Consider the following 22987-nt stretch of genomic DNA (forward strand, 5'->3'; position numbering starts at 1 on the left):
TCAGAGGTTTTATTCCTGCGCCGATGAACTAGACGGCCGCGGGGGTAAACTCGGAAAAAGAGTCAGGCAGAGAAAGAACACAGTTGAAATAAAACTCAATTTATTCATTCAAATCAAACTTTAGTACACAATGTCGGGGGCTGGGGTTAGGGGGGGATGACACAAATCCACAACAAGCAAAAGATCCGTCATCGCGATGGCGGATCTGGCAGCTTTCAGTCTTCACTGGCGTGGACGCAGATTTTATGACCCTCCGGACGTCCACGTTTCCATCGCTTTCCAGCCGCCCCCTCGTCCTCCCTCCCTGGACGGCGAGAGCCGAGGCGCAGACGCTGACCTCTCCTACCCCTTGCCCAGCTGGCTGCCAATACGCTGCACACTGACCATTAACCCGAACGAACTGGGTGCGGGGGGGGGGGGATCCCGGCAGAAACAAAAACAAGCTCTGCACTCCCTGTCCCTTTGCAGCAGCAGCAGTCCGGGAAAAACCGGGGAAAAAAACCCGCTCGCTAACTCCAGACGACGGAGACGGGGCCCCAGCACCTCACTTCCAGCACACGATGATGTTGGGGTCGTTTTCGAGTCGCTCATCCAGCTCCCGGTAGCTCATGCCTGGAGACCCGAAGGGACGAGGCGTTAGTCGCATCCAGGCACCTGCTTCAGCGGGATGTCCAAACTTACCAGCGCCACCCAGGACACTCGAAATGTAGCCCCGCTGGTAGCCGGGCGTCCGAGCAAAACAATGAACAGCACAAGGAAACCGAGGAGCCCTGTGCCAATCAGACTACAGCGTACACTGCTACAGTGTCTCGTACAATGTTCAATCCCGCCGAGCAAGCGTGAAAAGACACACACACACACAAAACGAACGACGCGCCGTTAGATGAAAAGCGTATTTCCTCCAAAAAACTGTTGGCAAAGGCGGTCGTATGCGAGGTCTTACAATTCGGAATTGTACCGCAGAGCTCTCCCGATCCAAAGAGCATTCCTCCGCTCAAGCTGGAAGTGGGGGGGAGGGCTCACCCGTTTTGCAGCAGATCTCGTCGTAGCTGTGGCAGCCAGTGTAGAGCCGGGGCGGGCGGCTCCTCTCCTCCCGGGTCGCCTTCACGGGGTACTTCTGCAGGCGCCGGATCAGCCCCTTCATCAGCCCGAACTGGATCAGTTTCCTGAGGGGAGGGGTGGGTCAAGACACCCAGAACACACCTCTCATTCATCGGGGCAGATTGCACGGGTTCGTCAACACCCATCTGACCCCCCGAGGGCTAACCCTCTCCGAACGAACAGGGGGGCACGCGCGGACGGACACCAGGTGGAGTGGGTTAACACACCGAGAACGGGACGACGGGAGGGTTGTGGGAGCATGGAACAGGACCCCCAGCCATGTTTTTGAGACCACCTGGTTTCTTTTTAAAAAAATGGCAGGATGGGATGCCTGAATGAGTTAGCTACTAATGAGCAAACAGGCCAGACCTCTCATTTGGTGGTGGTGGTCCCCATTACCTGTTAAGAGCTTTGAGTGGATTGTCCAGAAAAGCGCTATATAAGTGTAAGCAATTGTTATTATTATTTGTAAACCTTTCTTAGGGACCTATTAAGATGTGAAGGACGGAGAGCACTGATAAGAACAAAGTCATTTCAGATCTTTGTTGATAATGAAGGGTGCATTATCTACGCTGCGCATTGAACTCATACAGTGCGTTACCATTCAGAAGCGACACGTTTTTTTATGTTTTTTAGCTTAAAAACAGGACATAAAGTTAAAAGCACAGATCTTAAGAATTTTAACTGAATACTAGATGGTGGTATAATACTGAAGGTTTGGACTTTCATTGAGGAAACATTTGCCTTTTTTTTTACTTGTTTTTGGTTTCATTTTCGCACCGACTGACCTCTCATCGACCCTCTGCAGCTGCTGAGCGTAGCGAGAGCACAGGTCTCGCACTGTAGTTCCTGGACTCAGGCCACAGTAGAGCTGAAACACATCCCTCAGGTTGGCTCTCTTCTGGCCTAAAACATGCATATAGATGGTGTGTACACGTACAGAAACTTAAATGTTTGAAAATTCGTGCTGTGCAAGAAGAAACGCAGGCCGAGAATAAATCACACTAACAACTGGCTTGGCAATCCAAAAGCCAAAAGGTCTCACTTGTATCTAGTTTGTGTTTTCCAAACTTTTCTTGTGTCTGACCATTGGGGAAGTTCAAAAGTGGTTTTGAACCGGAAGGGTGACAGTCTTGATTAAATGTAGTCCTTACGAGAGTATAAGCCAGCCTCAGTTGTGTTCACACATTAGTTCACATCCATTCATCCTTCACTGCATCTTTCTACAGCGATCTGAAGCGACACGTATTTCATTCACTTCAGCCCTGACCCTGCTACACTGGCTACCAGCACACTTTAGAGATTTAAACATAGCATTTTTGAAAATGTGTTAAATTAAAAAAAAACCACTCTGGAATCAAACTACTCTGTTAAGATTTCTAAGGGTCTCACGATGATGAGTGCTAAAGTCTCACGGCACTAGGAAACAGGTTCCAGTTCTGGTCTGTCTGTGTGGAGTCTGCATGTTATCTCTGCAATTGCACGGGTTTTTAATAGGTACTCCTGTTTTGCCTCACCTCCTTGAAATGTGCTGGCTATGTTTCCCTAGCTGTGCTGAAGTGTCCCTTTCCACCTTGGCCTTAAATGGACTGACATCCATTCCAGGGTGGCAGAGCACCTGCATGCTCTAAATTTCATTTTCTTTCCAGGACGTTCGTGGAAGATCTGCAAAACTCACCAGGAGAAGAAGCTTTGGGATGAGGGATAGGCTAAAAAATACCCTATCCTTTACAATCAATACCACAGCTGGTATTTGATTATGACACGTCTAGCTGCCCGGGAATTTTCCATTCTTAGCCCTTCCCAGTCTACCTTGCTTTGTGACATAGGCGAGGCACTCCTCCTGCATTGACTTGTCATCCATCAGGTTCTGAACCTTGGGTGTCGTGGAGTACACATTGGAGTACTGCAAAGAAAGACAACAGCACGGTGTCAGGCGAGAAGGGGACTGAAGCCCTGGCGAGAAAAAATGATGAGATACGGACTCAAATAGATCAATGTCAGTTCTGCTAAAACCAAGCATGACCATGGAGATGGATTTTTTTTTAACTCCCCTGCTCACCTGAAAGATGGAGACCACGGTTACAACGCCATAGTACCTGTTGGAAGAATTCTAGGTTTAATACTGACACCCAAAACCTGCAGGAGAGCAATCAATCCTCTATTAGATTTCCTAACCATGAGCCAAAAAATATTTTCTGCTAACAAAAACACTTAAACCAGTACCACTGTGTGGACATTAAGTTATGTACACCAATGTGGAGAGGGTCTCTGTGAACTTTGTACATACTTTTTCTGCTGAAGCTGCAGTATAAGGTGGACACACAGAACTGGTTTGAACTGTAACGAAAGGACGCTGGACACAAGGGCTACTATATTGCTGAATATAACTTCAGCAATAGACTGATTCATCCGCGGTCCGACAGGGAGCGCTACAGGAGGTCATTCTTGCCTTCTGCCATAAGACTGTACAACGCATCCACCTTGCGTCTGGGCAGAGGCAACATTGACAGTGACCTGTTTCTGGACTGAATGCATCTACACATCTACTGCTACATCTGTTCTCTTTCTTTTTCTTTTCCCGTCTACAACCGTTTTTTGTGCAATATATGCCAGGGACCTGTGCAATGCATTTATATCTATATCTATATTTACATCTATATTTATATTCATATGTGTGATACGATTTTTCTGCGTACTGTTCTGTTCTAGTTTGTTCTTTGTGTGTCCGGATCGTGAGTAACTCCTTTAGTGCACCCCTCACTGTACTGATTGTAGTGTATGTATTGTGCTATTATTATTGTATCATTCGTTACACTGTGGCTGTGTTGTCTGTGTTAAGCTGCTGTTGCACTGCAATTTCCCTCACGGGATCAATAAAGTATCTATCTATTTACTATGTAACTCTATACTGTGTTATAGAGGAAACCAAACTAAGGCGCGCGACGAAACTAAGTAACCAATTGTGTTAAAAGAAGTTATCTTTTGCAAACAGGGAAGTGGAAGTTGTGCGTGGTCTTGGAACTATCTCAATCTCCTAAACCCAGGGAAGTGCGACTGTTCTAGTTTAATCGCTTTGAGAAAAAGACACCGAGCATCTCGGTGTGTTTCGCTCCCATGTGCAAGAAATAAAAACTTCTGAGATGGACTTCCTGACTGTCTTTTATGGGAAAGCGGGAAACTTTCTCCAACACTTAAGGAACACTGGCCCATATTCACCAGACGAAACTGCTATCTCCACAGGGCTGCACAAGCTTCACTACAGCACTACATCACAAAAAGACGCTTACAGCAGGTTCTGCACAGCGATCCGCACGAGATTCAGCTCCACATCCGCCTCTGCAGAGATCTTCTGAATGTGACGGAAGCCGTCGATGTAGGGCAGGATCTGCCACACAGAGAGCTGATCTTAGCAGCGAGAAAGAGTGCGCGGGAAACCAGTTCCACAAGATCTGCGCCTGAAACCTGGGAATCTTGTACTGCCAGGGCTGCCCCCAGACTGTGGATCTGCCCGTACCTGCTGTGTGGTGAGGTCCCACTGCGACCTGTAGAACTGCTCTTTGCACTGCGTGAAGACGGGCACATCGTACTCCTGCACAATCGCCGGGTCCTTGCGCTGCTCGATCAGCTTCAGGTGGATGGTATTGGACTCATCTACGGCGGCCAGAAAGAGAGAGAGAGAGAGAGAGGACACAGAAGGGAGATTACAAACGAGAGGAGGCCATGCAGTCTATCCAGCCTGTTTGGTACTTATAAGCTGATTGATCCCGACTGTTTCTTCAGAGAAGCCAGGGTTATCGCCTTCAAAAATATGCCTGGGCAGCTTGCTCCACACTCCCACCACCCTCTGTGTAAAGAAGTGCCTCCTAATCCCTGTGTTAACTGCTTGTCCACATAGTTTCCACCTGGCTCCTTTGGTTTGTGTTTCACCGTTGAGGCCCTCTTTAGAATCAGTCCTCTTTGCTCACACTGACACACGCGATGCTGATCGGTGCATGAAGAGAATGGCCCGGCCTGCAGCTGGACAGTCTTGGGGAGCTGCACTCACCAATGGGCAGGGTGCACGCTCCCTTGGCATTGAGCTCCTCCAGCAAGGTGGACATAATGGGCACCAGCTTCTGCTTGCTCTCCTCGTTGGAGATGAACCCACTTTCCAGCTGCAAAACAGGGTTAAAACCGAAACCAGTCAACAGACGATGAACTAAACCCACAGGATTATGCACAGCTGCCACCTGCTTGAATATTAGATCTTTCTTTTGCCCCGTGTTCACTGAGCACTGTTTTTAGGATATAAAAAAACAAACCACTGAGCTTTTCCACAAGAGCTGAATTTCTCCAAAAATTATTCTTTTTTGACATTCTTAGATTTTAAAACCCTGTGATAAAAACCCTCTAGTTGAATTACAGTACAGGCCTCAGCATCAAGACATTCCTGAGTACATTTCTCACCACAGTACGGTCAGTTGTTCATAAAGACATTAAGTTGCAGCAGTGTTGACAAGGAATTAGTGCTGATGTCTGCAGTCCAGAGGGAAGGTCACGGGTTCAAATCCCAAGCAAGACACTGCCGTACCACTTCTGAGCAAGGTACTCAACTTGCGCAAGTAAAATGCCCTGCTGAATATTTAGGTATTTCCCTAGACTGTCATGAGAGAATGAGAACGGCGTTTAATGAAGAGTTCAGAAGAGCCTGCAGGAAGTGAGCAGGTACCTCCAGTGTCGTCAGGTATCCAGACAGTTTTTTGACAATGGGCTCCAAGGCGCAGGTCTTAGCCTGGGCGTCGCACACGAAGCCCAGGTTGAAAAGCAGAGCGTTGCGGCTGTACTTCTTGTGCTCAATACACACTGGGCAGCCAATCAGCTTCTTCTCCATCGCCGTGCTGCACCAATCACAACACATGCTGGCATTAGGTGACACCGCCCACATAACTGCTGGATCTCTTCCCACAATATAGTGCAATGAAGCACAGTACTATCAGGGTAGAGGAATATAACAAAGCTCTGGAATTCTAACTCCAAATATATCAGAGAGCCGCTTACCCTGAGGGCAATTAAATCTAGACTCGAAACCTTTCTGTTCAGAAAGGCTTGTACTTAATTAGCGTCTCTTCCATTTTCTAATGGCATGTCTTACCTACTGTCTTTCTTATAGGTGCTTATATTGTAATTTGTTACCCTTATATAACCTATAACTGTTTTTTTTATACCTCCCTAAAGTGCTTTGAGATAATACTTTTGAAGGTGCTATAGGAATTAGTTATTATTGTAATAATATTAAACAAAGCTTGAAAACATTTTCTACAGCGATTAGAAAACCTAAAACGCACAATCGGCGTCAGAACTTGGGCCCACGCTGTCAGCAAACACTTACACTGTGATGAGTTTGTTCTGGAGCTCAGGCTTGGTAATGATGTACACCTGCACTGTATCAAAGAGCTCTCTAGAGATGTATTCCTCAGGAACCTGAACAAACAGAACACAGGGCACAGGGCAGCAGACCTGTCAGAATGGCTGAAAGACCAGTGAAAAGTGCTTGAGATGCCATAACCACATTCACAAGGAGCAGACGCAATGAGAGCAAAATTAAAACCAATGTCAATGTCAGCTTAATTCTTTCGGGAATCACACCTCCACTGTTCAACACTAGACAGGTTCCACCTCTTCGGAAAACACTCGGTGTGCAGGCTACACAGTGCTGGTGTGCTACCCGTAGCGTGTGTTATGGAACTGTTCCGACCCCCACGGTACAACGTAGGATCTACTACACGAAATGCAGTTTGTTCCCCAACTTCATTTTCACAGGTGGGGACCCCGTATTCTTGCCCCAGTATTTATTCACGTTCCTGGAAAAGGGGCTCTACGCTTTAGTTTCCAAAGAGGGGGGACCCCAGACGTCTTATTTGTCAAAGGGGCTTATCCCAGATGACATTTTTCGTGCAAACAGGTGTTCGCATCATCTCAGAGGTCTTGCAGAGGCAAACCTCAAGGGGAAGTATCCCACAGATTGCCCAGGAGCTGGGGACACCGACCAGGCCGTTAACAGCCCGGAACACCGCGGACTGTCCTCGTCGCCTGGAGCGCGGATTTTATTCCAGATCAGGCTTCAGTCAGCGGTGTACCTGGAGGTCTTGTAACGGGTCTGCGGTGCCTCAGGGTGCACACACCACCAAGACTCTATCGTCGTAATAAAATGCATTGCTTTTAATCAGGTAGTTGGGAATAAAACGACATTAGCTATTTCCCCCGTCTAGAATCCTTGGCATGAACAAAGACCACTCTCCTGCCACCTAAGATAAGCTAAGAAAGCGATCTGGCGAGAAACGACGAAGAGTAGGAAGAAGCACACTGACTATAACGATGTTGTTTAGTCTAACCTGGTAGGTGATTTTGGGCCCCAGAGTCGGGTGAAATTCACTGAAGAAGACGCACTCGATGCGGCTGCTGCTCCCCATTCTCGAGCGAAAACGGCACGCAAAATGTTTAAGGAAGTCTGCATGCAATTCGGCAGGAACAAATCTTCACCAGGTCACGCACAGAAGAGCCAAAAAAAACCTGCACACCCACCCAGCGCTCTGGGCTTCTCAACAGCAGCTCTACATCCAAAACAAACGAGGAGAGCAGCGTGTGTTACTGGATATAATCCTCAGTGCACCAGCGAGCGCCACCTAGTTAGGGGGTGTGAAACACCTGCGTGTTACGCTATCATTGTAGGTGTCTGTGTGTGTTTGAATTCCATGCCATGGCAAAATTTATTCGCGCGTCTTGAAACTCAAACGAAGTCGCAGGAATCGGGCTAGAACCGGAAAGGCGATGTGTACGAATGAGGTCACCGCATCACGTGTGGAAACAGGAAGTAGGAGGGCTGCCACGTGGGTGGCGAACGGCTGTGTTGGAAGGGGCGGGGCTAAACACACCGGAAAAAAGGGGGGAGGGGGAGGCGAGGAAATCGTGTCGTCTTCTCTTTCAATTGGCGGATCCCAGCCGGGGGGCGGAGTCCTTCCTTGTGATTGACGTGGACTCTGGCCGAGGAGAGCGACTTCCTGTGTCAATCTGTAGTCGCGAAACAGCAGCAGTCGATGTGATGGTGATGTTTCGTTTTAAAGTAATCGCTGCGGGGGGACTCTTAGAATAAAAGCTTTTCCACCCCGTTAGATACAGGTAAGGTATGCGTCTAGCACTTTACTCTACTTAATGCTCCTAATTTAAGAACGAGGAAAGAACAGGAAGTTAAACCGTTCAGCCGTAAGGTTCTTGAACCGTTTTTTTTTAATTCAAGCATCTATTTACACATGAAAACCTTAAGGACCATTTTAAATTAAATCCAGCCAGTGTGCAGGTACTGATTCTGCGTCCATGCCAGTCTCGGTCTTGGGTGAGCGGTGGCTTGTTAAGGGATAAAATCATCGCTTTTTTTTGTTTCTGTGTTTAATTTTACCGCTTCAGAGCTGTTTCAACGGCGCTGTGCAGCTTCCGCTCTGATTGGAGCTGTGCTCGATTGCAGGGCTGAGAAACCGCTACCGAAACCACAGGGGGGTGTCATTAGGACTCCTTATCCTAGGGCTCCCTGCCTTGTCCACTCAGGAGTGGAGCTGGTGCATTGACACCAGCGGGCTAAATTACAATTTAACTTTCAGTTGATTGATCTCCCCAAGCCAGGTATCCAAGCTGCCAAGCGTGTCAAGAGCGAGGGTGATATCCCCGTGGAAAACGACTGAGTTGTCTTGCATGGGAGCCTTATCTGTCTCACCCTGTCTCCGGGGAATATCAGGGTATCTCATTAAAATGACCTCTTCGAAAACAGGGGTTTTTGTTTGGGGGGGGGCTTGTAAAACTTTCGTGTCCTCGGCTGCGTGTCTCAACGGCAAAGGAGGCGGAAATTCCTGTTCACTTTCTTTTTAAAATATATATATATATTTTATTCATCCACCAGAAATACGAAAATAGAGACAGAATATTAAATTAGATGCAGAAATAAGACACTTCGCAGCCAGAGGAATTCACAATTGTAAGAACTAGAAACTATGCTTCTGACATATGTCCATTGTATGTCTTTTACATTTCTGATAGAATTTAAATTAAAAAGAGGGAGCAGTATTTACTTTCGTGAATGAAGTATTTAGCCCAAATAATTAACAGATTAACAATAAAAACATATCCTCTATCCGAATCGGATCTAACAAAACATACAATAATATCAACATGATTCAGTTTAACGAACCCCTGGGGTCTGGATGACCGCAGTGTCAGAGCCGGGACAGGTGAAAGGGGTGGGGCTTGGAGGAACTCTCTTATCGTGCAGATCCAGCCCCCTCATGCACTCGCCCTGACGGATCAAGGAGAATCGCTGATCGAGAAGGTTTTCCACGGATGCAAGTTTAATATATTTTTTTTAAAGAGTGCGTGCTGACTGTGAAGCGTCTTTGTGAAATAAAGGCGGGTAGCTGCGTCAGCATGCGTAGGCTGGAAAGGAACAAGAAATAGGTTTATTCCATGCTGGAAAAAGAAAGAAAAGACAACGTTTCGGAAGGCTCCACGGCCGAAACGTTGTGTTTTCTTTCTTCTTTTTTTCAGCATGGAATAAACCTATTACTTTTTCCTTTGTGAAATAAAGTTTGTTTTGATAGGTAAACAAACAACCAAAAAAAGAATCCCAGCGGAAAACTACGCGGTGTTGTTGCAGGTGCCTTCCCTGTCGCTCTGGATCTCCGGGGGACATCGGGGTAACTCATTAAAATTGACCTCTGTGAAAAAAGCAGTTGTTTTTGCTTGTACAACCTGCGTGTCCTCGGCGGCGGCGCCAGTGTGCGTTGTGATCTCCTCCCCCGGTTAAATCCCTGCCCTTCCCTTTTCTCCCTTCCCGGCCCCCCGCGCAGCCCCGAACCGGAGCCGGAGCGTTTCGGGGAGCCCAGCGACGGCAGCCCTGGATGGGGCTGGCCCCGACCTCGCCCCGCCCCGTGTCTCGAACCCGAGGCAGTCTGGTTGGAGGCCCGCGAGGATGGCGCAGGGAGTGGAGCCGGAGACCAGGGCGTACCGACACCTGAGGAGAGCCGCCGGAGTCCTGGCCCACCTCCTGGGCGCGGCGTTCACGGTCTTCATCGCGGTGCTGGCCCGGCCCGGGACCAGTGAGTACCGCCTCCTCCTCCCCCTTTCGGGGCCGCCGCTGGATTAGGGAGCAGCCCTCTGGCTTCCTTGTTCTGGGAACCAGTGGGCACAAGGCGGGGCACACTCTGGGGCCGCTGGATTAGGGAGCAGCCCTCTGGCTTCCTTGTTCTAGGAACCAGTGGGCGCAAGGCGGGGTACACTCTGGGTGGGACACTCGCCGCAGATCCCATGGTGCTCCAGGGAGGGTCTTTCGCAGTAGCCCGTGGTCTTTGAAAGCGTCTGACAGCATGCTGCAGTTTCGGGGGCTGAGCAGGACAGAACTGCCTGCGACTGCTGCAGCCTCGAACCCCTGTCCCCTTTCATTGTGTTTCAGGCTTGTTTTCTTGGCACCCCTTCCTGATGACCCTCTCCGTAAGTAGGACTTCCTTCCTGGCGTCTTTTCCGTGCCTTTCGGGCGTCGCCCCCCAGAAACGGCGCTCCCCCGGGTCCTGCTGTTTGGTATTCCGAGGTGTGGGACGGACTGCTCCCTCCACGCGATGAGGACAGCCAAGGGAGAAGAGCAGGAGAAGTAAATTAAGAAGGAGAGGAATGTAATTCAGGATAAAAGGAGCTCCGCCTAGCATGTTCTGCATTTTATATATCACGTAACTAATTAGGCAAAATGCATAATTAGGGTAGAGGGTGCTAATTTTAAGTGTACCAGTTCTATTCCAATAGATCAGGAATAGGGCATGGAGACTGTAGCAGCAATGCTGATGCACAGCAACCCCTGTTAGGCAGAGGCCAGACGCATCCTTTATTTTCTTCCTGAACCTTTTTTTGTATTCCTCTTCCCTTCCTGCCCTCCCCCAGTTCTCCTTCCTCATGACGGAGGCCCTGCTCCTCTTCTCTCCGGACTGCTCCCCTCTGCAGCGGTTTTCCCACAAGGTCAAAGGTCGCTACCACTGGATACTGCAGAGCCTGGCTGCCACCGGTGCCGTTCTGGGGCTGGCGGCTGTCTTCTACAACAAGTATCTCAACAACAAGCTGCACTTCACCACCTGGCACGGCCTGATCGGCGTGTCCGCCGTCCTGTGCGCTGCGGCGCAGTCCCTGGGTGGGGTCTCCTTGCTGTACCCCAAGCTGGTCAAGGCCTGGTCGCTGGCCAAGCTGAAGCGCTACCACGCGACCTCGGGGCTGGTGGTCTACCTGCTGGGCTGCACCAGCCTCCTGCTTGGCATGTGCTCTCTGTGGTTCACGACGGCTGTGCACAGCCTGGGCTGGTACCTGGCCTCCCTCTGCCCAGCCCTCTGCGCACTGGTCATCATGAACCAGGTCACCAGCTCCTACGTGGCGAAGAAACGGTTCCAACCGTAACACGCCCTCCATCCTGTCTGTCTGAGAAACCCTTCCAGGCAGAATTCCGCATGTTGTTTCATCTGGTAGTTCAGGTGGGGAGCTGCGTCAGCACGCGCAGGCTGCAAAGGAAGAAGTGATGGGTTTATTCCAGGCTGAGAAGAGAAGAAAGGAAACGCAACGTTTCGGCTGCAGGGCCTTCTTCGGGTGTATTTTCTTTCTCCTCTCTCCAGCATGGAATAAACCCATTACTTGTTCCTTTAATCTGGTGGGTTGTTAAAACCCAATGTTTAAAAAAAATGCATCTTGGTGGAGTTTAACATGTGTCGATTTGGATTTTTTTTTAAGTTGTGTAAACTCAAGGAGTAAAACTTTTTGCGAATGGGTAACCGAACAGGTTTCGAAGTCGGAATGGACGTTGCGGATGGATCACAAGAAGTATGGACAGAAACCCATATACCTCGTTGATGTGTGCATCAGCTCAACATTGTGAAATTCGTCATTCCTGCCACTCCTACAGCAGTATTGTTCGCATAGCAGCAAGCAGAGGTTGATTCCATACTGGCCAGTAAAAAAGAAAAGAACAAGCGGTGATTTATTTGCCTGTGGCATTTTCTGTGGGTGTGCCCTTCGTTTAAAATTCATTTTCTGGGATTTTAATGCCTTTTATTATGTTAAAAATATATTCCAGAATGCCCATCTTTGGCAGTTAAAATTGGAGGGGAAAAAAGGTCACTAATGAAAATCTCATGGTTATTCCGATGATGGATTTCCGGAAGACCTTGCACAGCAGTCAGGTCACACTGGTGTAGATGAAATAATGACGCCACGTGTGGCTGATGCAGCTAGATGCTGGACTTTTATCAAGTAAGTAAGTTACAAACTGCGGTCCCCAGTGCCAAGATCTGATACCACGTTGCTGTTGCCGATAGTATTGCTTAGAAAAAGCTTAGAAATAAGCAGATTACATTTTTCTTGTCATGGCTGTGTTTTGGAACACGGCTACTCCTAATGAAAGTCTTCCAGGATTGCAATTCTAGTTTTGGTATTGGGGTTATTTATTTAATGGCATAATGTAGGAGGTTATTTACTTAATTGGCCACAGTTATGGTTATTATTGTGCTGTCTGTGCCTGGTCTTTGGAAAATCCATGCAGTCCATGCCTGCTGTGCTGGATTTTGGATGTCTCTGTGTCAGCAGGTCCACTCAGGACTTTGACTCGATGTTACTGCTGAGAAGCATTTAGTTCCTGTCTTGGAATTTGAAGGGAGAAGGTCATCGACGTCGTGGTTGGGACTTCCAGCTCCCGGTTTCACGCTGATTAAAACGCCCGTGATGCCAAACACGAGAAAGTGGGCGCCAAGAAATGTTAGATTTTTTTTTTATTCTGTTTTTCCAGTAAATTTAAAAATAAAAAATACGGATTTGAATTGTGTGCATGCACTGTGCTGAAATATGTTTTATTGTTCATATACGTGAATTCCTTGGGTTTGAGGAAATGCTGTCTGCTTATCCTGCCTAATACAGACACGTTTAATCTGTCTAGTCTACAAAATATCCTTTTTGTGCTTTATGTAACTATTATATAGACTACTAGCGATACTATGGAAGGTACATCCTCGTGCACAAGAAATTCCCAAAGCTGCCCCACCCAACATCACTGAATCCTAAAGCGAAGAACTGTCTTTTGTAAGAAGCAGTATGTGTTCCACGTTGCAGGAAACATATTAACACTTTATGGTGCTTCACCGGATGTTTAAATCCTTTAACCTTCTGGGAGGTAAGTTCATTTTGGTGGTTACAAAAACCAAGATGATGTCCGTGCCCACCTGCTTCAGAAGAAGGATTGAGCTGCACAACAAGGCAAGTAATGTTCTGAGCACTTCTGAGCACTTGTGAGCACCATGAGCTGGTTTCCTGTCACACAAGCCTTCTGAGGCTCGTATCTCAGCCCCTGTGGTTTTTCAGAGCTTCCTGCTGAAGCCTGATTTGTGAGGCAGATGCATCAGCTAGCTTACGGTAACCGTTAGAAATGGTCCGACTTCTGACCCCAACTCCAAAACTCATTTTTTTTTCTAGATGCTTATTTTCCTCGATGCTAGTTTGGCTGAAGACGAATTAATTCTCACTCTATATAAAGTCTGTGCCTTTTATTTTTTGAGATCAGGGTTAGTGTTTATGAGGTTTACACAGCACGGTGTATGTTACGGAAAAAAAGGTTCCGGATATCATGTGTCCAGATATCAGGATACTTCCTTTTGAGCCACAGTTTATTATTGTTGCTTTGTTAACTGTGTCTATTTTGGAATGCTCTACTCTCCTTCCTGTTCCAAGATATGTTTCTCTAGCACTTCAGATAAGAGCAGGACTTACTGTTTTACTATCTGCGTCGCCAGATATAATACTGCGATGACCAAATCCAGGGAGTGCTCAAAAGTCTACTTGTCAATCAACTGCGCATTACCACCTCTAAAACACCCGAGACCTTAAGGCTCCTTCAGCTACAGGGGTTACACTGACAACTGGTGGCCATTAAGTATTACTGCAGTGATATAAAGAGCAATCAAATCTATTTTTCCCAAATCAGAAATTTAGAAATGCTCCCTCCATCCTATTCAGGGTCTCGATTATGAAAATACCTTACATTTACAGAAAGGACAGACTGTCTGCAATCTATCAGCTGTAACACAAGCAGGAGTCAGAGTGTTAACTTCATTTTATTAAATGACAGGGATTAGGGAATTGTATTGAAATCAGGACCCAACACCAGTGACAGATTTTGTTTTTGTATTACTGTTAAGGAAGTTTCCTTGAAAATAGTTTCTGATAATATTCTGGCCTATATCAATCCATATTTTTCAATTTTAAAATGGGTTCTATGTTGATTAAAATATTTCTTTGGGTAGGATCTGTCCAAAACTAATTATTTTTTTGTTTATGCTCTTTTAGGTTGTTAAGCTGAATCAGATCGATCTTTTTATTTAAGTGACCGATCCGCCCCGCAGATACCATCACCATTATACCATTTAATCTTTTTTATTATCTTCCAATGTATGCCAGTGGTATAAAGACACTGAGGATCTGAGGCTGTTTTTGAAATGTAGCCACCCCAAGGTCAGGAGAGTTTAATGATACAGGAGTCCTTTATTCCACATTATGAAAAAAAAAACTTAATTCAGAAAAGGTATCTTCGCAACAGCAAATGATAAAAACACATTGTTTCTGCAAAATCTTGGTCTTGGAAAGAGAACATTTTCCCTCTGATGTTTTGAAGTGTGAGCTTTAACCAATATACATATACAGTTCCCCACAACAATTCCAGCAACTGGACAAATTATACATCACTTTCTATATTCGCCTTTTTTCAATTTGTATGTAAAGAGAGCAATGATTATTTCTAGCGTTATAAATTCTAGGTTGTACTGAAATTTGAATTTCTCTGGAAAAAAAAATGTTGACCTTGCAGGAAATGACACTATTTGACACTGCAGATTCATCCTTCGTCACTGCAGTAATTTACACACCTCATGTAGGTATGATAGATAAGCACTAAACAGACTCAATAGAAAAACTCTGCACTCTGGTTTAATTCAGAAAAATGCTCCAATTGCTTTAAATCAAGCACCACTGATTGAGTTTTTCTCCACACAAGAGAAATGAAAAATATTTTTTAAAGTACTTATTCTGTTTGAACAAAATTGGCTACAAAACACCCAAGAGGACCCTTAGAAATGAATGAGTGGAATGCGTTTTAATATTGGAAACCTCTGAATAAGCGAGTACCTCAATGATAAAGTATATTATATGTCACAAGATCAAAGATTTATTGAAGTACAAATAGATTTCTAAGCAATTAAACAAAAATAGGTACAGAGAGTGTCTGCAGGCAATCCTAAAGTTTGTAATGCTCTTCGTGAGGGAAAAAAAAGCTTACAAATAGGACTTGACCATGAATTTCTGGCAGCACAAGAGGGTGACCTACAAACTGCAAAACTGTAGTGCTTTCAGCAGAAACCTACTTTAGTAAGGAAACACGAAATACAGACGTCGGCCATGGAATTCCAGCAAGCGTGTCCAGCAGTTCGGGAGAAACTGTCCGGCAGACACACGCAACTCCATTTAGATCTATTTTGCTGAAAGAAGGGGACGGGGGGGAGAGATTGCCTCTGACCACTACATTTTCTCTCTATAAAACTGATGCTGTACCCCCACCCCCCACCATCTCCCACCTCCAGGAATAAAACACTTTTTAAGACTGATTTTTTTTTCCCGTTCGTCGTCCAAAACCCTAGTGAGCTGGGGAGAGGGGGAGAGGGGTGGAGGTGTCCTTTCGACAGCCTGGCACTCTGTGTCACACGTATGTGAATGGGTGTCCCTCAGACCGGGGCTCAGCCCACTCAGCGTTAGGATTTGGAGGGGGCGTCCTCAAAGCTGATGATGCTGGACTCCTGTCCCGAGCCGCTCTGCGCCGCGCTGGCAGCCCCTGCGGACAGGGCCTCTCGCCCCGCGAGGAGAGGCACGTCGGCGCGCCCCTCGTCCTCCTCCTCCTCGTCCTCCATGCTGGGCCAGGCCGACTGGTCCTCCACTTTCTTGAGACGCTCATTCAGGGCCTTCAGGGCCAGCTGTCTGCAAAAATCAAAATATAACCCAAGTCAAGATCCTGTGTCTTTCACTTCCTGCAAATGGCTTTTTCAGCCTTGGACATCTGAGCAAATGAAAAACTGCAACCAGGGAATTTTAGACGGTACAGATGATGTGCAGCAGCGAGCAGGGTGGACAGTAGCAGCTCCATTTAAATGTTCTGCCTAAAGCACAGGTTTGCACTTTGCATTCTTGGATTTACAGAACAGGATACTTCCCTTCAAGGGTCTAGTGTCTGTAACATACAAGTCACAGATTTCCTAAGTCAGGATAGCACGCTACATGTTTTGTAAGAAATACCCAGGTAGAGACTGAATTATGCGCAACATAAGTATAAATGGATTGTGGACTGTATGTCTTAACTCAGAATACTCCACCTTCACTCCCGCACTCGCCCAGTCTGCAGCAGACAGCGGCGTGCAGGTTAGGATTACTGGACTGGTGATGTCAGAGGTAACCCACAGCAGCCCAGCTGGAAACTAACACTTCTCCGCCCAGCGTGGCTCAGTGAGAGAGCACGAGAGGGGCGTCTTTCCTACCTGCGCATCTGCATGTATTTATAGGATTCCGAGGCTCCGGATTTGTCCCCCCATCGTCTGCAGATCGCCCGACAATATCCCAGTGCGAACCATTAATTAGCAAATGTATCTGTGCTAGAAACAGTATTTTTCTTTCTCCCTAAACAAATGGAACCACTCTAAAAATGTACAAGGAGGGAGGCTTCCATTTTCAGAGGTTTTTTTTTTCCGTCCAGACAGTTTCGCAGGGTCATCGGGTTGGGAGGTTCAAATCCCGTCCTGTGCTCTTCGCTCACAGAATATAATCGAGCGAAGCGGTAGGTGAGACTTTCAGTAAGACACACGCCTTGCTGCTGTTACTGGGAGGGTGTGCTTTCTGACCACGCACGACTGCTTCGGACACGACTGCCCCCCAAACTAACGGATCTGGCCGCCGCTGCTGTTGTCCAGAGTGGCTAACATGCGCCCACTTTTACACAGCAGGGCGCTGCTGTACTGGAACGAGCCAGGTGAGGCGCTCTTCTCAAGGGGACAACAGCAGCGTGTCCCACCCGGGAGCTGAACCCGCAACCTCCCAGTCACAAGTCCGGATGCGAATCATATTGCATTCTCCTCCCCACATGTCCGGATGGCTTCCGGGCTGGGCGCCATCTGAGCTGGATGGTATATCCTGCCACGGATCCGAGAGGGACATCGTGGATACGGCTATTGTTTAGGAGGAATTTACTGGTCTACAGAGATCTGCATGGAGTACTGACACACAGAAGACATGATGGATGGATGGATGAATACCCTCATCGCTTCCTTTTTTTAAAAATGATATAATGTTAGCATGCCCAAAGGGGTTATATAATAATAATAATAATAATAAACTTTATTTTATATAGCGCCTTTAAAGGTGGCTTCTCAAAGCGCTTTACAGGATGACAATAACAATAAATAAGAAGACTACAACAATAAATAAGAAAAATTTCACAAGACAGGACACAATTATAATTACAGCAATACAACAATAACAATAGAGGAGACCGTGGAAGATGGTATTAAGAAGAGCAGAGGGGTGAAGAATGGAACCAGTTAAGTAAAGGCTTTTCTGAAAAGGAGGGTTTTGAGTCTGGATTTGAAGGAGTTTAGAGAAGGTGACTCTCTAATATCCTTGGGCAAGGAGTTCCAGAGCTTGGGGGCATAGCAGGAGAAGGCCCTGTCGCCCATACAATGTAGACGGGCTTGGGGGACAGTAAGGAGGGCAGAATTTGAAGAGCGGAGGTTGCGAGGTGGGGAGTAGGGCGATAAAAGTTCAGACAGGTATTGAGGTGCCAAGCCATGTAAAGCCTTGTAGGTGAGCATGAGGATTTTAAAGTCTACGCGGAATTTGACCGGAAGCCAGTGCAAGGACTCCAGGATAGGAGTAATGTGAACACTTGCACTAGATCTGGTCAGGATTCTGGCTGCTGAATTTTGGACATACTGCAGCTTGTTCAGAGTAGATTTAGATACCCCAGGGAGCAGAGCATTGCAGTAGTCAATTCGAGAGAATACAAATATGTTGATCAGCTTTTCAGCCACAGTTAATGACAGCATAGGGCGTAGTCTTGCGATATTTCTAAGGTGAAAAAAAGATGTTTTGACAGTATGCTGTACATGTGGGTCGAATGTTAAGCCAGAATCGAATATAACCCCAAGGTTTTTCAATTTTGATTGGAGCTCAAGTACAGAGCCATCTACAGACAGGGTTACAGGACTGGCTTTGCGAAGTTGATGGGGGGTACCAATAAGCATGACTTCAGTCTTGTCACAGTTAAGATGAAGGAAGTTTTGAGTCATCCAAATTTTTATGTCAGAGATGCAATTAGATAGAATAGAGACAGCCACATCAGTGTCGGGTTTGGTATGGATGTATATTTGAGTATCGTCAGCGTAAAAATGAAAGCTGAGGCCATGTGATCTTAAAAGCTGACCAAGTGGGAACATGTAAATGCTGAAGAGCAAGGGGCCCAGTATTGAGCCCTGAGGGACACCAGACTTGACAAGACCAATTTCAGACCTGTACCCATTGAGAGAGACAAAGTGACAGCGATCAGTGAGGTAAGACTTAAACCATTTGAGGGCAGTGTCAGAGACTCCAAACACAGTCTCGAGACGAGAAAGCAAGATGTTATGGTCAACAGTGTCAAAGGCAGCACTGAGATCAAGAAGGATGAGTATGGAAAGAGAACCAGAATCAGAAGCTATTAGGAGATCGTTGGTGACTTTGACTAGGGCGGTTTCTGTGCTGTGAAGTTGACGGAAGCCAGATTGGAGGGGTTCGAAAAGGTTGTTTGTCATGAGGTGGTTATGTAACTGAAGTGTGACAGCACGTTCTAGAATTTTAGAGAGAAAGGGTAAGTTGGAGATGGGGCGAAAGTTGTTAAGATTGTCGAGAGCCATGTTAGGCTTCTTTGGCACTGGGGTAATAGCAGCAGTTTTGAGGACCGTTGGTACAATGCCGGTGCTCAAGGATTCATGTATTATATTGAGGACAATGGGACAGAGAGAAGAGAAACAGGACTGGAATAAAGTGGTGGGAATGGGATCTAAAATAGATGTGGTGGGTTTCATGCGCGTAACTAGTTTGTTTAGGGATGCTGAGTCAAGAAGAGAGAAGCTGGAGAGACGGGAACCAGAGAAGTTGGATGAGGGTTGGGCAGCCAGTTGACCTTAGACCCCTAGAGGTCCTTACTGAGATGGTTTTGGTTCCTCTCCTCCATTGTCTTCTGGTCTTCTGTACTGACAAAATGTACGGTCACTTGCACTGTTAAGCGCCTTGGGGCAACCTTGTTGTGAAGGGCCCTATGAAGAAGGCTCAGCAGCGCCTTTATTTCTTGAGGTGCCTCGAGCGATGGGGGATGCCAATACATGTGTTGGTGAACTTCTACTGCTGCACCATCGAGAGCGTCCTCACCAACGGGATCACCGTGTGGTATGGCAACACCTCTTCGCGAGAAAGAAAGGCACTGCAGAGAATGGTCAATATGGCCCAGAAGATCATCGGCTGCGGTCTCACCGAGATTAAACAGCTCTATGAGGACCGCTGCCGTGGTAGAATTCTGGCCATCACAGAGGACAGTCACCACCCCGGGCATGAGCTCTTCACCCCACTGCCCTCAGGCAAGAGATATAAGAGCATACGGACACTTACCACTAGATTCTTCAATAGCTTCTATCCACAAGCAGTGAGATTGGCGAACACATTTAGCCATCCCCCTCGGACCACACCTACACCATCACCATCTACCTCTTTATGATTTCTCATCTATTGCACATCTCCAGTCATTGTTTACACGTCTGTATTGCTTACATTCAAACTGTCTGCATGTTTACTTGCACATTGTCTACTGTTTGCTTGTATACTGTCTTGATGCACTGTCTGCACTTTGTTTTGTTTTTTACACTTATTTTACAATCGAGAGACTTTCTGTCAGTAAGAATTCCATTGTACCAGTACCGGTTACATATGGCAATAAAGTTCAAGTTCAAGCTATATAAAAATAAACTGAATTGAACTGAATATTGCATGAGCTTGTACAGCAGCCTCCCCACCAATCCCGCGAGCGTCCGGTGCGTTACTGTGCTCACAGAGGCGTCACCAGCAGCAGGGCGCGGCAGGTTTTTGCACCTACCTCCTCCTCTCGGCGTCCTGGGGGTCGGTGCCCGGCAGGCTGATGGTGATGGAGGAGGGGGCCCCTACGTCGTAGCGCTTCACGGTCTTGCGGCAGACCCTCAGCCTCACCAGCAGGCCGTGCACCACCCCGGCCACCAGCCCCACCGCGGGCTGCAGGATCTCGGGGAAGAAGGAGGCGAAGGCGAAGTGGTCCGACATGTCCCCCCGGCCGCGGCTGTGCTTCTGGTAGAAGCGCAGGTAGACCCAGCCCGACAGGGCGCCGTAGCCGTAGGCCGCCAGGGGCGCCGTCGTCGCCAGCAGCGTGGTGAGCCGCAGCAGGGCCAGGGCCAGCAGGACCAGCGTGGGGGCCACCTTGAGCCGCACCTGGGGCACCCTCAGCACCGTGGAGTCCTCCATCGTCTGCTTCAGGGCCACCAGCACCCCGCCCAGGAAGCCCAGCATGCCGTGGACCCGCACCTCGAACAGGTAGTCCAGGTTGAAGGTGGCGACGTAGGTGAGCAGGTAGGAGAAGCCGGCCAGGAGCCCCACCGAGACGTTGACCACGGCGAAGAAGACGAGCAGCTCCAGCGCCCCCCACAGGGGCTCCAGCAGCCGGCCGGCGGTGACCACCGTCCCCAGGCTGACCGCCACGCCCCAGACGTGCCGCTCCACGACGGGGTGGGTCACCAGAGTCCAGATCCAGAAGTTAGGGGGGAAGAGGTAGCCCGGGGTCACCCCCAGGACGTAGACCGTGTCCACCGCCCAGGACAGGAGGTACAGCAGGAGCACCGTGGCGCAGATGGACTTGACCACCACGCTGGTGCTGGCCAGCGCGGCCAGGAAGTGCTGGCGGGCCACGGGCAGGTAGCGGTTCATCGCCGGCCCCCGAAAAGGTTCCCCCGCGGACGAGGACCCGGAAAAGCTCGGATCTGCCGGATCAGCAGAGGCGGGCGAAGACGAACACGACCGAGGAGCCCGTAGATCGAGGCACCGCGCCGACGGGCAACATCCAGCGTCCAGACAGCAGACGCCCAGGCAGGGAGTGCCCTCCTTAACACCCGTGTCCCTGGGTCCGCTGTGAAAATGCCTCACTGACAGACCTCAGCTCTGGTCCCTGAACACTTGTAAAAATAGCCCAGAGGACGGGCGCAGCTTGTTTACACAAGCAGTGTACAGCGGGGATGTCGACAAGTCTAAGTCCCTTACAGTCCAAGGGCAAGAAAAAAAAAAGCAATCGTTATGAAGCAATAGGGTTGGGAAAAAAACTCAGGCCCTCGTCTTCCTAGGCCACTGTTCGCGCTCCTCTGAGGCTGATCATTACATAACAGAGATGCAGTCTTCACCCCCGGCAATTACCAGATGCCTCCCTTCGTCGCCCGAGCTGTTCCAGTGGCAACTTTTCTTTCCATTTAAGAAAGTCGCTCACGCCACTAGACCTCATTACGCGCCCCGGTGAGGTGGCAGAGCAGCTGAGGGGGTCACGCGTGCACCACCCACAAAAAGCGACCTGAGCCCCCCAAAACAAAACTCCACCCCGTGCTGGTTCAGAGGTCTCCGAATCGGTGCAGGCGCGAACCGCGACCCCCTGCACGTCCCGTCGTCAGATTTCGACGTCCTGTTATCTCAAGACAGCGGCGTTACCTCCTGTTTTGTTCACGGTGCGGACTCCCACCCCGCAGCGGGGCTGTGCGCTCTCCGGGCGATCCTTTCCGCCGCCCTCCCTACTGCTCCAGCCCGGCCTCAATCCACAGGCTTGCCCGAGGACTCTCCTGTCTCGACAGGCCCCGCTAATGAAAACGAAAGTGTCATGACCCCTTTAAAACAGCACAGCTAGTGATTGTTTTGCGAAGATTACGGGTTTTATTTCTTTTTTTTTTCACTTGATTCGGACTTTCCGGCGCCGCTTAGCTCAGGTATTTCTCGCCGAAATGAAAACTCCCCAGACACTCCCAGTACTACCTGGCCTCTGCCACCGTCACCAACACATCAAGGAGCGTCGAGCGCGCATGCGCTCTGAGGGGCGTTGGGGGAAGGCAGAGGCTTATGGGAAACTGAGTTTTTGTTTTTCCCAGATGCGCTGTAGTAGGTGATGGCAGTGAGCTGGCGTGTGTGGGTGAAACAGAAGTGCTTGTTTTTCTGTTTCATGCACTTGATGTCACCCTTGATCTGTCATGTAGTGACATCTCGTCCACAGCCCCCCGTCACGCCCGCTGGTCTGAAGTCTTCGTTAGTGGCTATTAACCTACTCTGGTCTGAAAAACGAAAGCGAATAAGCCTGATTAATTGTAGGTTTGCCAACTTGTCGTTCGAACGTCAATCTCAATTTAATCGGTTTCAGGGAAAACCTGTATAACGCATATATATCATACAATCATTCTTCACCTTAAAGCAAACTAATATCAACACGAAACTGAACCAATTTATATAATATGCCTCTGTGAAAATATGTAAAAAGTATAATTTTAGCTGTTACAATCGTGAATTCCTCTGGCTGTGAAGTGTTCATTTCTGTCTATATTGTAATATCATGGCTGCTTTTTTTTGTATGTCTGGTGTTTAAATAAAAACCTATTTAAAAAAAAGAATTGTTGCATAAACCAGGTTATCGTGTCTGCTGTGCTCTCGCAGGGAGTTGTGGGATATGGGATTT

General features: G+C 48.1%; 3 protein-coding genes across 4 annotated transcripts; 1 reads left to right on the forward strand and 2 right to left on the reverse strand.

Annotated features, from left to right (window-relative positions):
* Positions 1-78: 78 nt before the first annotated feature.
* nprl2 (NPR2 like, GATOR1 complex subunit) lies at positions 79-7925 on the reverse strand. Of its 2 annotated transcripts, none has more exons than XM_088637022.1 (11): positions 7666-7925; positions 6473-6564; positions 5813-5981; positions 5150-5258; positions 4619-4755; positions 4392-4489; positions 3164-3200; positions 2914-3007; positions 1890-2007; positions 1024-1166; positions 79-612 (listed from the first exon to the last, which is right to left on the reverse strand). In XM_088637022.1, exons 3-11 carry the CDS (start codon positions 5972-5974, stop codon positions 545-547), a joined length of 966 nt encoding a protein of 321 aa, XP_088493148.1. In that variant the 5' UTR covers positions 5975-5981; positions 6473-6564; positions 7666-7925; the 3' UTR covers positions 79-544. The 2 variants fall into 2 exon arrangements, with proteins under 2 accessions (XP_088493148.1, XP_088493147.1); XM_088637021.1 differs by having other exon boundaries at positions 7476-7925.
* Positions 7926-8103: 178 nt separating this feature from the next.
* On the forward strand, positions 8104-13079 carry cyb561d2 (cytochrome b561 family, member D2). Its single transcript, XM_088637031.1, has 4 exons — positions 8104-8259; positions 9975-10223; positions 10577-10614; positions 11056-13079. Exons 2-4 carry the CDS (start codon positions 10097-10099, stop codon positions 11557-11559), a joined length of 669 nt encoding a protein of 222 aa, XP_088493157.1. The 5' UTR covers positions 8104-8259; positions 9975-10096; the 3' UTR covers positions 11560-13079.
* Positions 13080-15338: 2259 nt separating this feature from the next.
* On the reverse strand, positions 15339-22426 carry tmem115 (transmembrane protein 115). The gene is made up of 2 exons (XM_088637027.1): positions 20357-22426; positions 15339-16164 (listed from the first exon to the last, which is right to left on the reverse strand). Exons 1-2 carry the CDS (start codon positions 21211-21213, stop codon positions 15942-15944), a joined length of 1080 nt encoding a protein of 359 aa, XP_088493153.1. The 5' UTR covers positions 21214-22426; the 3' UTR covers positions 15339-15941.
* Between the last annotated feature and the right edge of the window lie 561 nt (positions 22427-22987).

The sequence above is a fragment of the Lepisosteus platostomus genome, chromosome 6 (genome assembly GCF_059453375.1).
Source record: "Lepisosteus platostomus isolate fLepPlt1 chromosome 6, fLepPlt1.hap1, whole genome shotgun sequence".
Taxonomy (NCBI): Eukaryota; Metazoa; Chordata; class Actinopteri; order Semionotiformes; family Lepisosteidae; genus Lepisosteus; species Lepisosteus platostomus.

Bases quoted from the DNA above. Each gene is read 5' to 3' on its own strand.
- cyb561d2 (XM_088637031.1), top strand. From the start codon at position 10,097: ATGGCGCAGGGAGTGGAGCCGGAGACCAGGGCGTACCGACACCTGAGG. The intron at 10,224-10,576 runs GTGAGTACCGCC...ATTGTGTTTCAG, and splicing joins GCTGGCCCGGCCCGGGACCA to GCTTGTTTTCTTGGCACCCC. The intron at 10,615-11,055 runs GTAAGTAGGACT...GCCCTCCCCCAG, and splicing joins CCTTCCTGATGACCCTCTCC to TTCTCCTTCCTCATGACGGA.
- nprl2 (XM_088637021.1), bottom strand. From the start codon at position 7,553: ATGGGGAGCAGCAGCCGCATCGAGTGCGTCTTCTTCAGTGAATTTCAC. The intron at 4,756-5,149 runs GTGAGTGCAGCT...TGGCCGCCGTAG, and splicing joins AGCGTGCACCCTGCCCATTG to ATGAGTCCAATACCATCCAC. The intron at 3,201-4,391 runs GTAAGCGTCTTT...TTCTTCCAACAG, and splicing joins ATCGCTGTGCAGAACCTGCT to GTACTATGGCGTTGTAACCG.
- tmem115 (XM_088637027.1), bottom strand. From the start codon at position 21,213: ATGAACCGCTACCTGCCCGTGGCCCGCCAGCACTTCCTGGCCGCGCTG. The intron at 16,165-20,356 runs GTAGGTGCAAAA...TGATTTTTGCAG, and splicing joins CAGGACGCCGAGAGGAGGAG to ACAGCTGGCCCTGAAGGCCC.